This window comes from Gobio gobio (genome assembly GCF_949357685.1).
Source record: "Gobio gobio genome assembly, chromosome: 5".
NCBI classification, from domain to species: domain Eukaryota; kingdom Metazoa; phylum Chordata; class Actinopteri; order Cypriniformes; family Gobionidae; genus Gobio; species Gobio gobio.
Window position 1 is genome coordinate 20,525,683 of NC_137101.1, and position 17,544 is coordinate 20,543,226.

The 17,544-nt window shown below is 38.6% G+C and overlaps 1 protein-coding gene across 1 annotated transcript in view; it reads right to left on the minus strand.

Annotated features, from left to right (window-relative positions):
- Positions 1 to 17,544, minus strand: part of cacna2d1a (calcium channel, voltage-dependent, alpha 2/delta subunit 1a) — a 101,713-nt gene that overhangs the window by 58,135 nt on the left and 26,034 nt on the right. The window contains exon 3 of the mRNA XM_079817221.1: positions 17,130 to 17,246. Within this exon, the coding sequence (XP_079673347.1) occupies positions 17,130 to 17,246 (117 nt within the window). The remainder of the gene's footprint in view (positions 1 to 17,129; positions 17,247 to 17,544) is intronic.

Genomic DNA, 17,544 nt, shown 5'->3' on the forward strand with positions numbered 1-17,544 from the left:
GGTGCGGCGGGTTTGATAAGAAGACGCGCAACATTATTTTTACACCACACAAATGGCTTTTAATTGGTTTATTTCGTTAGCAAACATGTAACTATAATTGTTAAGTTCTTTCCATCGATCTGCTTCTTTTTAACTTTCACATTTAAATGATTTCATGAGGTTATATTATACGGTTATACCCTACCTGTGGTTAGTCTGCACAAACGCTTATCAACATGAGTGTTTGCTTTGCAGTCCCTTTAAATGCCGTTTTAAAAAAGACCAAGCATTCGATCTACGTCAGAGCGGCAGCGCGTCCACAAATCTTTCTACAGCGTCGATGGCAGAGCAGCCAGAGCGAAGTTTGACGCTCTCGCGCGGTGTGAACGCACAGTAACGCTTCACTTGATGTGTTTATTTGAGTTGATGTGTGGGCCTTGACGCATGGATCGTCAGTATTTGAATCTCAATAGAACGCTCCGTGGGTGTGGTCGCATTAGCGGATAATGAAGAGGCTCGCGAACGACTGACATCTCTCTGTTTTCAAACAGATTACATAAACACAGAATATTTGTTTTCGATTTGGTTTACATTATTTAAAACCTGACATTTCAACGTTTCTTTAGACATATGTCTCATGTGATGATACATTTTCACTAAGCTAGAGTTCCTTTTCTGAAGACTATCAGATTAGATATCATTGAGAGAGAGGCTGCAGATCGCGCATAATGTTTGTTTTCTTTATTTTGCAGAAAGCACAACATTTTGTTTTTATTGTGACTGTACACAAAAAATAGAACAGAGTTATTTGAGTCTCTTTGGCACTGATCAGGCACAGACTCGAGGGGGTTAAGAATTTAAAACTTTTATTCAGTAAGGATGCTTTTAATTGATTAAAAACATTTATAATGTTACATTCGATTTCTATTTCAAATGAATGCTTTTCTTGAACCTTTTATTTATATATAACACATTTAAAAAAGTGTAATTGGTGGTACATTTAGTATCAAATGGTAATGCCATGGTACTTTGATAGCCTATATGGGCTAGTTGTCACTTTTACACCAGTGAATATTTCTCTGGCTGTATTTTTTTTAATTTTCCCTCCAATTTAGGGTCTGAATTTGAACAGTGAAACACAAACACAAAAATGGCCAGCACAAATTAATTACATTTTTTTATACATTTAAAACACAATGACAGCTTGCCCCAACCTAAAATACCCTTGACCTTCAACTTTCTTCATAGATTTGACCTCCCAGGGACTGTCACTAGAAACGCTTCCGTCCATCGTACTGAATAAAGTAAAAAAAAAAAATTACCATATTCACATACTATGGTATTTTTACGGGACTCCTACGCACTTCAAAATGCCATAGTAGTATTACAGTGCATGTGACAAAAGTGTTGTACAGCTCAAAGTTTGGGACAACACAGAGCCACAATGAATAAGAGAAGGTAAAATATGGTTTTAAATGATCAAGTAATTAAAAGAAACAAAAAAATATGTGTTTTTCCTTGAATAAATATATATATATTTTATGCTAAAATCTTAATGCATCCCCAGCTTGGACCAGTAACAAGTAACATGACTGCCAGCCAAATAAAAATGAGATGAATAGGGTCCATTTATCACTTAGCAAGCTAAAGTCTGAAGCTGATGTCTTTATTACAGTTGCTGGAAAGCGTCCATATTGTGAGCGGCACTCTTAACCTTTCGATGTGACTCAACATGGAGAGAATGAACTTCTCCACCAATACACCAATTTGACACCAATGCTCTGGCTACAAGAGCACGTGGAAATATGTTTGTGGAAATCGAGTAGTTTTCACACCTCTCAGCACAGTGTAAACACAGATTATAAAAAAGAAGACTATGATCCCAATAACATTCATCATGTTCAGCCTGGCAAAAGCTGATGGGAGCTGGAGCCATGTTGGCTTGAGGCAGGGTAAACTCTACTGGCTTTCCAGAATTCAACAGGAGCCATTTCGGCTCAAGGTTGGTAAAGTGCGATGCTTATTGGGGGATCCACCACCTGTCAATGTTCCAAGCCCAATGTGAGGAAACTGGCATCTAGCACTACCTCTTCAACATACTGAAGACCAGCCTGAGGCCAAGGGATCTGAACCACACCACCACAACATGCTTTGAAACAGATGGCTCCATGCGTGTGTGTGTGTGTGTATGGATAAAGTTCTTATTTCAAAATGCCTCCACTTGGATAGTAAAACCAGAAAATACTTACATTGTTAGGACATTGTTTTGATAAAACAAAACAAAACATTAAACTTTCGCCGTATCCGGTCAGCAAAACTCCGAACACCTCTTCCTTTCTTAAGAATGACTTCAGTGCTGTTCTTTGTTCTTTTCTCAAAGAAAAGCTTAACTCCAAGTCTTCCAGAGTTGCGGCCAAAGCCGATTCGAAAGACCGCTGTTCGCCATCTTCTTTGTTTACAAGTAGCACGTGGAACCTCCGCAACTCTGCCGTCATTATGTTAAGCCCGCCCACCGACTCTATACATGATGTGATTGGCCTGACCAGAGTTTGGTATTTCCAGCTCGCAAGCCAATGGAGAGTTGCTAGACGACCCTGGCTGCAAATTACATTTGCTGCCGCTAAGGTGCATCTAGATTTCTACTCTTGAGGCCCATTCACACCAAGAACAATAACTATAAATATAGCTATAAAGATAACTAGCATCCACACCAGCCGACGTAATCGTCCTGTTTATTCTAAGAGCGTGCTTGTCTGCCGCTTTAAATGCTTGAGTTTGTTACAGCAGGAGGGATTCTGATGGGCTGTCAATGTTTTTATCATTCATCAGTTGGGAAAAAATGGTTCAACGTGATTCCAACGATGTTTTTCTCTGTGCCGTTATCGTTATAGTTATGGTTTAAAATCTGCGATTCTTTAAGGGGGGGGTCTAATGCTATTTCATGCATCCGGACTTATTTACACTGTTAAAGATTTGGATTTTCATGATAAACATGGCTAAAATTTAAAAAAAAAACGAGTTGGACATATGCCCAAGTATTTTTGTGCCAAATACACTCCCTCAGGATTCAAATAAGTTTCAAATTGTGTTTTTTTCTTTTCGAGTATGGCCTTGTATGACTTCATAAAGGGCAGAATTGCATATATGGGCACTTCTCCTGGATGAGCACATGCCGTGCACACATCAACCAGAGTGAGAGCAAGAGCCATCAACGAGCTTCATTCGGGTTACGGAAGCCGTCGGCAGCGCTGTCATTTAGTTTTTAGACCAACAATGTCACTAAAGAAGTGTGTTTTTGGTTGTGAGGAAAAGATAACCTTGTTCAGCTTCCCAAATAACCCAACGTTAAGGAAACAGTGGATGCAGTTTGTTTTCCGGAGCAGCAACGGAGTTCTGTAAGTGTGTTTGTTTGTTCCCTGTCGAAACTGCAGGCGGTGAGTGAAACTGCATCAAATATCTGTGTTTTGTTGGCAATCGCTACATTAGTGCATATAATGTAAACAACACAAACGTATAGTGAATGGAAAGTTATCCAGGGATAATGCCATGATGTATTTAGTGTGTGTGTGTGTGTGTGTGTGTGTGTGTGTGTGTGTGTGTGTGTGTGTGTGGTGTGCGTGCCCGTGTCTCTTTAGCTCCGCCCACTGCACGCCTTCACAAGCTTGGCTGTTTGGTACAGCGTATCTGTCTTTTATAAATATGATAAAATAAAGACTCTTCGGAGATATGAATGATGCAATACTACTCTATAGGTACTCAAGATTAGCATGAGACTGGCAGAAACTGTGATGTACCCTTTAATATTGAGAATGATTTGTAGAACTATATCTTTATCGTTATAGTTATAGCCCTTTGTTAACGTGCCTTTAATCTCTCATTTGTGTACAGTATATCTAGCCAAACAACGACACTTGGAGACCCATCAGCGTCTCCAGTCTAAGTCTCTCACTAAAAAAGATCAGTGAATCAACTGTAAGATTACCCATCCTCGTAACATCCCATTAAAGTTCCCAGTACAGGGTGTTTAAGCAGAAGTGAAAATATATCCTGGTACAGTCACAATGTGGGTGGACAACACTGTAATTATGCAGCTCTGCATTGCTTAAGATGAGAGTTTAACTACTGCCAGCTCTCACACTAGTGCTTCATTATGTCTCATATTAGGTTGGTGGAGTTTGCAGAAAGTTAGTGTGAGCCTTCTATCATTTGTTTCCAACATTTGTTGTTTAGAGACAGGCGGTACAGCTAAGTTTAGCAGTGCCTGTATATGGAGCCAAGGTACCGTAGCAACCAGGCATCATCGCAACCAGCAGCTGATCTGTTTATGCAAACCGGTGATGATGCTTCAGGTTCTGTAACACAGCACACTCCGATGTTTTACTATGAATGTTTTGCTAGTGACCGATATGAGAGTTCCAACAGACAGTACATATGCTATTGAGAACATCAAGACAAAAAAGGGCTCTTCCCATTTCCTGAGTTGTTATGGAAGTCACAGTCATTTATGCTGCTCAATTAGTTCAGTTATTTGACATGTGGCACCTCTGACAGCTGTTCGTCCTCTGAGAAGCACTGGATTCTTATGGGTATTGTAGTCTGACGTCATACCCTTTGTCTGTCCTTCAAGTCCTCACTCTACCCCATTACAATGAGGGACTAATTCAGTACATTTCCCAAGGTGCCGTTCTCCTTCCTAAAATCTAATCAGTCAGTCTAGACTTTCACAGATATTGAGTAAGACTACAACCATTGTTGGGATGGAAGAATAGGTTACATTAGGTGCTACAATACAATGCGACGTATATTCTTTTATATACAGTATATATATATAAATATCGAGGTGAAAATTGTCTCGCGATATCGCCATGAATATGCCACCGCTGCCTATAAAAACCATTTAATTCAGTTGGATAACAGTCACTTCCATTGTAAACTGCAGACAGAGTCGCACACAGTGCAGTATGAATCACAATTCACTGATTACGCGACGAGAGTAAGGCGAGATGATTGACAAGACCATGGCGGAGGATTCACTGCGCATAAGAGCCTGACACCTGTTTCACACGTACTCTGCAATGCGTATTTTTTCCGTACGGTACCCATGCCACTGATAAATGTCTTATCTTATGTAGAATTCACACTCAGCACCACCGCTTTCCATACACAGAGAACATGCAATCGCGAATTCTAAAGCTAAAGTAAACTGCAAATTAGGCTACATACAATAGCCTGTCTCCTAATATCAAAGCTATCTTAGGCTGGGCTGTTGTAACCACCTCTTAGCTTTTGTCTCTGTTTGCACTTTGAATATTGAGAGAGAACTTTGATTTTGGTTGCACTTATTGCTTGCAGTTATAAAACGTATAATTATTTATTTATTTGACGTTATTTATTTGTGTTATTTATACTGTTTCTATGTTCAATTTGTGAATAGGAGTTCAATTAGGAGGTCACACACAGCCTCAATCAGAAGTTCTGGAAGCTCATCATTTCTGTACAGTAAGGTCTGAAGAGAGTCGTGTGAAATCATACAGGGGAGAAGCCAGTCAGTTAAGTTTGTAGCAAAACCTTTTACAGTGCGTGTATATTGTTGTCCTTAAATGCATATGATAATTCATACTCAGAAAGTATAACTGAAATGAAATTCACTACAAGATTACTTATTAAAACATTTTTAAAATGCACCTGCAGACAATTTTTTCAGTCATGAATTTTGTCATTGAGGATTTTTAAAAATCTTTTTTGCCTTTAAAATACAATCTCATGACTCGCCTCGTGAGCAAAGTGTCTCGTCACACCCCTAATATAAAGTATATATATACTGTATGTATACACACACACACACTGATCAGGAATAACATTATGACTAATATTGTGTTGGTCACCCTTTTACTAGCAAAACAGCTCTTACCCGTCAAGGCATGGACTCCACTAGACCCCTGAAGGTGTGCTGTGGTATCTGGGACTAAGATGTTAGCAGCAAATCTTTAAGGTCCTGTAAGTTGCAACGTGGGGCCTCCATGGATCAGACTTGTTTGTTCATCAAGTCAACACCTCAAACTCGTTGTTGTGCTTCTCAAACCATTCCAGAACCACTTTTGCTTTGTGGCAGGGCGCAGTATCCTGCTGAAAGAGGCCACAGCAACCAGGGAATACTGTTTCCATGAAAGGGTGTTCATGGTCTGCAACAATTCTTAGGTAGGTGGTATGTGTGCAGCCCCATTCGTGCAGCCCCATACACAACAAACTGCGATGCACTGTGTATTCTGACACCTTTCTATCAGAACCAGCATTAACTTTGAGCTACAGTAGCTCGTCTTTTTGATTGGACCACACGGGCCAGCCCTTCGTTCCCCACGTGCATCATGTGAGCCTTGGCCGCCCATGACCCTGTCACCGGTTCACCACTCAGACCACTTTTGATAGATACTGACCACTGCAGACCGTGAACACCCCACAAGAGCTGCAGTTTTAGAGAGGCTCTGACCCAGTCGTCTAGCCATCACAATTTGGCCCTTGTCAAACTCGTTCAAATCCTTACGCTTGCCCATTTTTCCTGCTTCGAACACGTCAACTTTGAGGACAAAATGTTCACTTGCTGTCTAATATATCCTACCCACCCCAGGTGCCGTGATGAAGAGATAATCAGTGTTATTCACTTCACCTCTCAGTGGTCATAATGTTATGCCTGATCGGTGTATTTATGCTGTATATATATATATATATATATATATATATATATATATATATATATATATATATATATATATATATATATATATATATATATATATATATATATATATATATATATATATATATATATAGATGGCCTCCATCAAGAGAAATAGAAGGCAAAAAGCTGAATAATTTATTACTTAAACAACAACAGTAGGAAGGGGGTAGTTCTATAAAGAAAGACCTCTCATTGCTTAATAGCACACCTTTTCTCAGTACTGGAGTGAACTGTACATCATTAAAAACTGTGCAAAACAACCAAGTGCTGTTTACTGATGTTATCGTGACGCTCTCTGGCCCTTCACTGCATGTCATCGAAAGACTGATAGGATAAGAAACGAGTGCAGAGAGGAGAGGGAAAGGGCTCCTGGAGATAAATATAGTGTGTACAGTATTGGCCCATGAGAGTCTGCAATCTAGTTTCCAGATGCTCTAATGATATTTAGCTGTCTAAGAATCAGCGCATAGAACGACTGAGCTGGATGGTGCTGTTTTATCTGCAACATCAAACAGAGAGCAAACAAACACCCTTCCTTTCCATCTGTTCTTTCCCTTTTGATGGATGCAAGTGGCTCTTTCCTCAGTGTGTATCTCTCTGTCATGCTTTTCATTTTTCTTTCTTTTGATGCAGCATTTAGCAGAAGGGCTCTCAGATCATGGTGAAATAACCTCTTTCTTTCTAAAAAGACAAGCAGATACTTTGAATTACCATACACACAGTACACACACTGGATCGGTTCCAAAATGTTGAGCTCCCCACCTAGACAGAACTTTAAAGCACCGTAGACACATTCATGACAAAAAGTAGGTGTTGAGGGGAAAAAAAAGATCAATGAAACTAAAATGGACTGTATATAAAGTATATATTAGTGCTGTCAAAATTAGTGCATTAACGTTAGCATGCTTTAAACGCAAAAATATTTAACACAATTAATGCACCATCTGTTTTTTTCTGTCATCCTTTGGCTAGCATTACATTATATTATCACGCTCTTATTCATGCAAATGCTTTTAAACGATTTAAGCTTGATAAGACAAAAGAGAATGCACTGCTGTGAATATCCTGTCTATGTGACACACACACAACACAAGATGCACGCCAGTATCGTGCACAGACAGCGCACCAGAATGGAGTTCTCTTTCTCGCTTGAAGGAACAATAACACACACACAAGTATGCCAAAATGCACGTTTTGTCGAGTATTCTTATAAGAGCAGTCTTAAATTAGTTAAATACCGTCTTAAATGAACTTAAAGAGTTGTGAGAAAATGAGATGCGCGTCAGATCCGTGTTATGTTGGGCAGTGTCAGATCTTAAAGTCACAGCAGCCTAATAAACCAGTTGCTGTGATCAGGGCCGGATTAACCATTAGGGCAACTGGTCACTTGCCCAGGGGCACAGGACATCTAAGGGGCCCTGGGCACTGTCAAATATTATGTTAGATCATGTTATAAACGCAATCCTTACTTTCCTAATTATATTTTTGCAACCCGTTCGATCAACATATGTTAAATCACGTAAAAAAACAGTGTCTGTAGCTTCTTGCGCTGCTGTGCAGCGAGCGAGGACGAGCTGTCAAGTCGAATCACGTGACTTGACACTCTGAAATCAGTGTTGCCAGATTGGGCGGTTTTGAATTTTATTGTGCGGTTAAAAACGGGTTTGGGCAGGTGGACAAAATTTTGGGTTGGTTTGGGGTCAGTTTGGTGGTTTTCAAACATCTAAATTGTATAGTCTAATTGGTTAATAACAAACTCAAGTGTGCATCATCATGACACACACCGGTTCAGCGTAGAGTCAAGCTGGCGTTGGTGTTGACGTCGCTGACGAGCACGCACTTTCAGCCAATCAGCGATCAGCAGCGAGTCGCGACTCGCGCTCATTCATGACAGGTTTTCAGCGCGAAATTGTCGCTGGATATCAAATGATCGCTATGCCAAAGTGGCATAAATATACAGTAAGTTATCTACAGTAATGAGTGGGAGAGGGTTGCAACTCTCAAAACGTGGATTACACCTGTGACTCAAAGACTCTTTATACATATAACTAACTCCAAGAGGTTGAATGACTTGAATTGAAATCGAATAGGCTCGTAACTTATATGACTCCTGAGCATCATGGTGTGCACACTGGCCTGATCAGGACATCTGCACCTCTTAAAGCGTCTAGACTGCGCTCTACTCGTCCCAACAGCTGCTGAAGAGGTTTGAATCAACGATTAATCCATTTTGACTGTGTTAAGTTCTGCGTTATGTTCTATTTTCTCGCGTTATCTGCGTTATGTTCTATTTTCTTTTCACAGCTCACATTTTGGCTGTGGTGTGTGCAGTAATGTGTGCGAAATGCCCGCTAATTACATTGTTTATTCTGATTATATTGGGCACTTTTTGCACTTAAATTAGTTTATTCTTACTGTTGACATTTGAAAATGATGCATGTGTTTTTCCATGTCATGCATCACTGTTTTTGAATGCCCTGTTTTGATCCATTTTCCTGGGATTTATTTTTTATTTTTACATCATTATTTTGTTTTAAGGAGATAAAATGGTGCTAATCAGCCTTGATTGACATGGCAATAAAATTATATCAAATTATTTTGGCAGTTCAAATTTTGGGTGTTTTTTTCTTGAATTGGGTGGGTTTTAGTGAGCTTTTGGGCTTGGAATCATCGACCCAATCAGTCAACACTGTCTGAAATTTAAGCAGGAGCGCTAAAAGAAAATGTAAAAGAAAAAAGGAATTGAAATTAGTCGACATTATGAAACATATTCCAAAAATAGCCACAATTTCACATTGTAGCATTTTAGGAATACAAAATCTCTGGTTTTAGGATAAGGCTTCCCTAGCTGTCTGCTTTATTTCACTGTTGCAGTCAAAATATAGGTTGATTGGCTATATTGAAACATTTAATAATTACTCTGGAGCAGCCACTAAGTTCTGTGAAAGATTAATTGTAAAAAGTTATGTTAAACATTAGTGCATCATTAGTGTTCTGTCTCTTGAATGCACTTTATGCTGAGGCTATTACATACATCTCCACTGAGCATTGCAGAAGCCTGATTTGTTAGTATAGAAGTATAGGCTATATGCTCTTGCTGATAGCGACTTTGCGATTGTTGCTTTGGGGCAGGGGCAGGGGGGCCCTTGAGTCTTGTTGCCCAGGGCACAGGAAATTGTTAATCCGGCCCTGGCTGTGGTGATCATTAATGTTAATCAAAGGACAAGATGACAAAGAAAATTGTAGCGTTAATAAGGATTCATCTATATTTAATTTATTATTTATGTTTGATAAATTTATTCCATTTCTCTATATTTCCTACCCGTTAGACACAGGTAAATATGACATTTATTACAATGGGTTTATGTGAAGATTGTTTTAAGTTCACTTAAATTAAAAGTAATTTTTTTAAATTGATATAGCTTTCAATTATACTGTAATGCTGAATGTCTATCATTAATGTTTAAATAAAAATCCATTTCATAGAGACATCAGTATCAGTATCATTGATACTGGCCTTTATTCATAAACAGATGCCATTACAACAAATATTTAAAATATACTGTCTTTAAGTTGTTTCTACATTTTTTTGGAGAGTAACTGTGAAACTATTACAGTATAAAAATATTAAAGTCCCCCTGAAATCAAAATGGAAGTTTTTTAGCTTTTATTATGACTATGTTAGCCTTAAGGTTATGAATAAGCTGGTGTGTTCCAAAACAATTACAAAATTCGCATTTAGGAGATATAAGCATTAAAAACTTACAGTCTCTCACTTCCGTTAAAATGGATCACAGATTTTGATGACATCATCGCAGACTTCACTTTCTCATCAAATCTTCTGTCCAATCAAATGGTCTCTAGAATCTGAAGCGCCCGCCCCCTACACTATAAATAGACGCTGAAGCTGCGGCTTAAATCGGTCAGCTGTTCACACATTTACTAATTTCTACATGGTGAATGGCGCATAGTGCACTATACATGCGATATGAAACGATTCAGACAGTGTAAATATTCTTTCAGTTGAGGATAAATGATGATAAACGGTTAGAGATTAGGAGGAAACTCTGGCTTAACCAAACAGAAAGGCTCTAGTCAAACTGGGATATTAACGAAACGCTATTGGCTGTTTCAAAAGTCAGTGGGCCTTTAAAAACAGTTTTTAATCAAAATTAAATTGTGATTAATTACAGAAAAATGTGAGATGAATTTGTCAATTTTGAAGGATATATGGATAGAGATATAGTCCACTTTAGTTTGATTGATATATACTGTACATATATAGAAGGTACTTAACATTCAAAAAATCAACATCAAGAGGGCAAAATAAATATTTTATTAGCGGTTTATTCGTTTTATTTTCTATTAATTTATATCAGGTTTGCAATATTTGCAACCCTGTTATCAAAATTTTAGACATCCAAATGTAGTTTAAAACCACACTTTGTGTGATAAAGGTCAAAATAAAATAGAAACTATTAGAGATTGTATAAATTATATGAAATACATAGATAAATAAACAAACAAATTCATTAATTAATAAAAAAAATAAAGGTGCGCTAGAAAGTTTAGACCTAAATGCTGATTTGTATTTACTGATTTACTGGTAACAGTGTTGAATGCTTGAGTTTAACGACACTACAATGTCCAAAACGAACATTTTAAGGCCAAATGTACCGACATTTCACGATAGGTAAATGTTATGTTGTATAATATTGTGTACTTCATTTGTGTAAAGGGAGGTCAGCAGGATAAAAAAAAAGTGTTGGATTTCCAACAAAGTCCAGAAAACAGCTGGAGAGAGAGAGAGAGTGCGATAGTGAGATAGAGATAGAGAAAGAGACAGAGAGAGTGAGGGAGCGGGAAGAAACAAGTGACTGACAAGGAGACAAGGTTCATTTTAATAGGTTCAATTGCTGTAATTGGAATAAAGTCAAGGGAGAGAGAGAGAGAGAATGGCAAGAGTGAGACATTTTTGCTGTTTACATGATTTGATTGACGTTAAAGAAAACACTGTATCCATCAGCAGCCACCACCTTCAGTTTCCTGTTAGACAACACGGCATCCCGGCCGCACGTCAAGCAACCTCCGTTAACTCGCATCGACTACGCAGACAGCTGCTGATGGATGGCTCCAAATTAAAGACACCCGCTGATCAACTTAACTGAGCTGCCAATCAATCAATCAGTCTAATCCAACCACAGCATCCCACAGTCACGTTTGGCCTCGAGATCAGTCAAATCTGATCCAGCAGATATTGATTAGCACAAGGCATGATCCGTGGTCATCCTGTGCCCGAGGGGGTCACTCAGGAAAAAACAACAGGAACCTGAACAGCACCACATGATCGGCAAGATATGCTCATCGTCACAGTGACAGCTGACTTCCTGTGGTGGAATAAGAGGCCAATCCGCAGTTCTCTGGGAAAAGCACTTATTTAGTAGAAAGTTTCTTGGAGGCAACAGCCGAGCAATGAGTTGGGGATGATTCAGCTCAGTTAGACAAGAAGAGACCGTCGACTGATGTGCAATGCAACCAATTAGAGTGCGTCTTGTTTTACCTGCCATTTAGAAGCAGATGCCACAATAACAAACTGATTCATTTACTGTACATAAAGCACAGTAGATACAAGAAACGGTTGTCAGAAAAGGGAACACAAGTCAAGATTTGACATAGGTGTGTGTGCTGACTGGCGAGAGAGGGATTATCTGACAAAAAAAGTCTAGATCTGCTCTTCTCCCTGGCAACAGGTTCACACACTGTTATGCAATTTACTGAAATATGAGCTACTCCATACATTTTTTTTTCCCAAAGCTGAATGAATTAAAGGCTAAACACCTGCTAAAAAAGCCTGCTAAGATGAGATGCTGTCCATCTATAAAAAAAAAATATTATAATAATAATATCTCATTTAATTATTTGTACTCTTAAGCTTTTAAGAAACTATGTTGTGTGTCTAACCTATTTGAACATGCACGGCCATGAATCAGTGTGGACAAAAATTTGCGAATTGATGCGTTTGTGCTAGAAAAATATCCATATTTAAAACTTTATCAAGTAAAGTTCCAGCCGATTGCCTTCCATGGAAAAGTGTTGAAAGTTGAAAGTGAAACTCAAGATGCGTACATGACGTCATGACGAGCGTACCTGGTCGAGTTTTTCGATCGGCAGAGGACCTTTCAACACTTTTTCCATAAATTGAACACGGAAGGCGGTCGGCCCAAAATTTACTTTATAAAGTTTTAACAACAAACACATCGATTCGCTTTAGAAGGCCTTTATTAACACCCCGGAGCCGGACAGATGCATTTTTTTATGGACTTCAAAAACAGAACAACTATTACTGCTATAATGGCTTGAGAGGGTAAGTAAATCATGGGCTAATTTTCATTTTTGGGTGAACTATACCTTTAAGCACTGTTTTCAACAATGATAATACAAGAAATGTTTCTTAAGTAAGTAAGGAAGGAAGGAAGGAAGGAAGGAAGGAAGGAAGGAAGGAAGGAAGGAAGGAAGGAAGGAAGGAAGGAAGGAAGGAAGGAAGGAAGGAAGGAAGGAAGGAAGGAAGGAAGGAAGGAAGGAAGGAAGGAAGGAAGGAAGGAAGGAAGGAAGGAAGGAAGGAAGGAAGGAAGGAAGGAAGGAAGGAAGGAAGGAAGGAAGGAAGGAAGGAAGGAAGGAAGGAAGGAAGGAAGGAAGGAAGGAAGGAAGGAAGGAAGGAAGGAAGGAAGGAAGGAAGGAAGGAAGGAAGGAAGGAAGGAAGGAAGGAAGAAGTTAGTACACAAATATAAAATCAATATACTCTACAGAAAATCTGAAACATTTTAAACAGATGCACTTCAATGTTTAACGACAAAATTGGAAGCCTGCATTTAATAATTAAATTAAATGTAATGCTTTTGGTTCTTGATTCACCAGAGTTGCCGAACTTGATGCACTTGTGAATTTTCTAATTATAAGCAGGGTGCAAAAAAAATGTGACCAGCACAATTCTGACTCACACAAATCTTTTCTTCTGACTGTGATGATAAAAGATGAGGAGAGAAAAGCACAAAAACAAGCAAGATGGTCTTTGTGTTTGTGCTGGTGGACAACAGAGGGAAAACACTGAATAAAGACTATGAGGTGACATGAGGACAGTGTCCAGCTTGGGCATTGTGACTGGAGGTAAACAATCAGCCAAACACACACACACACACACACACACACACACACACACACACACACACACACACACACACACACACACACACACACACACACACACACACACACACACACACACACACACACACACACACACACACACACACACACACACACACACACACACACACACACACACACACACACACACACACACACACACACACACACACACACACACACAAATGGACAGAGAAGCAAACAGCCAAACTGTCCTCGACCACAACCAGCTATTACAGATCCAATGACCTAAGAGCAGTTATTTCCATCATATGAGGCACACTAATGCTTTCATATCCATTAAAACAAGAACACTTAATTCGGACCAATTAAGCATGACAGTAGAAAGCCAGCAGGAGGAAAAAAGGAAAGGGACAGTGAGAAAGAAAGGGAGTGAGAGGTCAATACTTTCATTTAGTCATCAGAGTGAGCTGTCAGCGATGTGTTTAATGCTCAGCAATAAAAGCAGCTCCACACAGTACATATACATCACCTGCACTTCAGGGGCAAGAGTTAAACATTTATAACACCGACTGACCCTGCTTGAGCACACACAACATTTGGTATTTCTCCACTGTCTGGGAAAATGAGCCAGCATAATCATATCTAATGATTTCTATTCATACAATAATGGAAAATGCTCTTGAAACATACCTTCCAGGGCATACAGCGTACAGTTTATCAAGAAAGAAAATCAAAAGGACAGAGCGCATTGGCAAACGAATTAACTTTCAGCTTGAAGCAGCCCTGCCAACATTCTGGACTCGGTTTTATCAGAGCTAGATCAATGCAAATCGATCCAAGCTGGATCTTTCTGCCAGATCTAATTTACTAACAATATAAAATGTTGGAAGGGTTTGGCCCGAGCAGAAAAAAAACAATGGCTTTGTTTGGAACACTAGCTTAGTACATACTACACACTGTTAAATAAAAAGGTTCAGTGGAGTGCTATATAGAACCCGTGTTCTTGAGTCAATTTTAAAGAACACAATGCCAAAAAGGTTCTGTATAAGGAGAAATGTCAAATGATTACATAATACCTTAATGCTTAATTATCTTGATTTTTTTCATAGTGATTGGTTTGTATACTGTTCATTTTGGCTAATTTAATCTGGGTATTTTACATATACACAATTTATACAGTAAATATACTGCTGATATAGCTAGAGCTTTATGTTAGTATGATACCCGGAATACACATCAACAAGTAGAAATCCACATGATTAAATATTGTAGCATCAAATCAAACACATGTGCTATGTGTTTTCCTGCATTGAAAATTTTTTGCCGACCGCCTAAATGAATATTTGACCCACCAAAGGTTTGAACATTTAATGTGACGAAAATGCTTGTTGAGCGTTTAAGTAAGCAATCTATGATCCTTCTATTTATGTGTTTTTGCAGCTTTGTAGCCAATCACAGACATACAGTATCTGTTGACCGCATGAACGCAATGGGCAATCAGATGTGTTTAAGTTAGTTCCGTGCGCACGCAAATCCTTTCATTATAACCAAAGTATAAACACAATGTCGATAAGAGATTCGTTGCACAGCGCAGACAGCTTCATTTATTATAATATCATACACCCGGTGCAATGCGATGCCAGGCGTGGCGCAAGTGTTTTTTGCTAGTTATTATTTTCACGTCCAGCGCAGCGTTGTTAAAATAGCAAATGCACTCACACCCATCTGTTTGCCCATGGATGTGCTGGTATGAAAACGAGGTGTGTTCAGGAACATTGTTGACGACTGCACCAGTGACTAACAAAAACCTGCTGGTCATAAGTCAATAGCGCAGTATTTTTTGTGTTATTTAAAGGGCCCATTAATAATATGCGCATATAGGCAGTGATGCCTGTAACGCGTTACTTTTTTCCAGTAAAGAGTAATCTAACGCGTTACTATTTCCAAACCAGTAATCAGATTAAAATAATTTATCCAAGTCACTGTCAGTTACTATTTTAGTCATTTTCCTTAGTACAAATATATATTTTTGCTTTCTTCTTGCGTCTCGGGAGAGTATTTATATTAAGTGAAGTTAAGAAAGACTGTCTTTACTAAATTTTTTATTATATTTAATTTTTTTTTTTCAGGAAATATTTTTTAATTTCAACTTAAAATGTCAGGAGATACATTGTTGACGTTACTGTTAAAGATTCCAATAAAGTGAGTGTTGGTAAAAACGGTTGTCATTTCTATGTTGAGGCGGCAGGGGTGTTGTCGGCAACTGCTGAATGTAACTAATAAAGTAACTTGTAATCTAACGTAGTTACTTTTAAAATCAAGTAATCTGTAAAGTAACTAAGTTAATTTTTAAAGGAGTAATCAGTAATCAGATTACTTTTTCAAAGTAACTGTGACAACACTGCATATAGGCAGGTGCACAACGAGTGTACACTCTGCTTATTACACACACAGGGACGCGCAGCAGCACACAAACATGCCAAATATTAAAAATAAAACTTTTCAAAAAATTTTAAAATTCCTCTCTTTCGTTCAGTCTCAGGAAGCGTTCAGTCTTTCCGTTAGAAAATTCCGCCATGTAAATAGCGAATCCGCCATGGTGCCAGCACAACTGGCTTTTAAAGGGAATGGGAGACAAAAGCGCTTTTTCCGTCGTTAAACTAGCAAAAGTGGATTCGGACACGCCCTAAGTGCACCTGCGCCATGCGCTTAAGACCATGCGCTCAGATCATTAAAATAGGGCCCTAGTGTACCTCATGTTGAACTGAAGTAGTTGACAGCTTCAGTAATTACAATGGAAGTGATCTTTGCTTGCTTTCTGTATATATAGTTCATGCTGCTAATTACACATTGCAAAGATTCTGGATTGACTACTGTATTTAAATGAGCCACTAAATCCGATTGACTGTGATAGTAACCATAGCAAGGGATGTAACAAAACAATCTAATTCTGTATTTTAAACGATCTCATTAAGTCTTGGAGTGTAAATGCAAAATATTAGACCTGCCACTTTTTCAATGTAATGTTTAATGTGTTACTTGGTTGTTGATTTTATTACTAACTTTTCAAATCAGTGACTTAATTTTTTCCACGCAGATTTTTAAAACACAGATGGACGTGTTAGCCCGCCACCACCGAAGACCTTTTTTTTTTTACCCATGCAGGAAAAACCCTGGAAAGATGCCTTAAAAGTGAGACACTTTTTGAACATTAGGTTGATAAAGTGTCATAATACTTGATACTTACTTCTAGAGCTTTGGAGCGCTTGGCAAGAAGTTTTTCAATTTCAAACGCAGCTTTTGCCACCAGCTGTTGAGCGTTGTTTTGCTTCACAACATAGTGTCTCTGAAGCTGCAGGAAAATCTGAGAAAGAGAGAGGTTTAAGGTTTCAGGTTTACTTGCTGAAATTTGTCTAAAAAGCCATTACTTATGAGGACATAGAAAGAAAAGGCAGAATTCTTGTTGTGTCATTGCCTTGACAGACAGCATAGCATTCACTAAAAATGTACCTGCAAATCTTAATTAGTCAAATATATAAAAAAAAAACCAAGACAAAACTGTGTAAAAAGAGTAAAGCTGGTAAGAACGTATATGAATTATAGAATATTTTCAGAATAGTTTCAGATTCTGCTAAACCAAACAGGCAATTATTTAGTGGTTT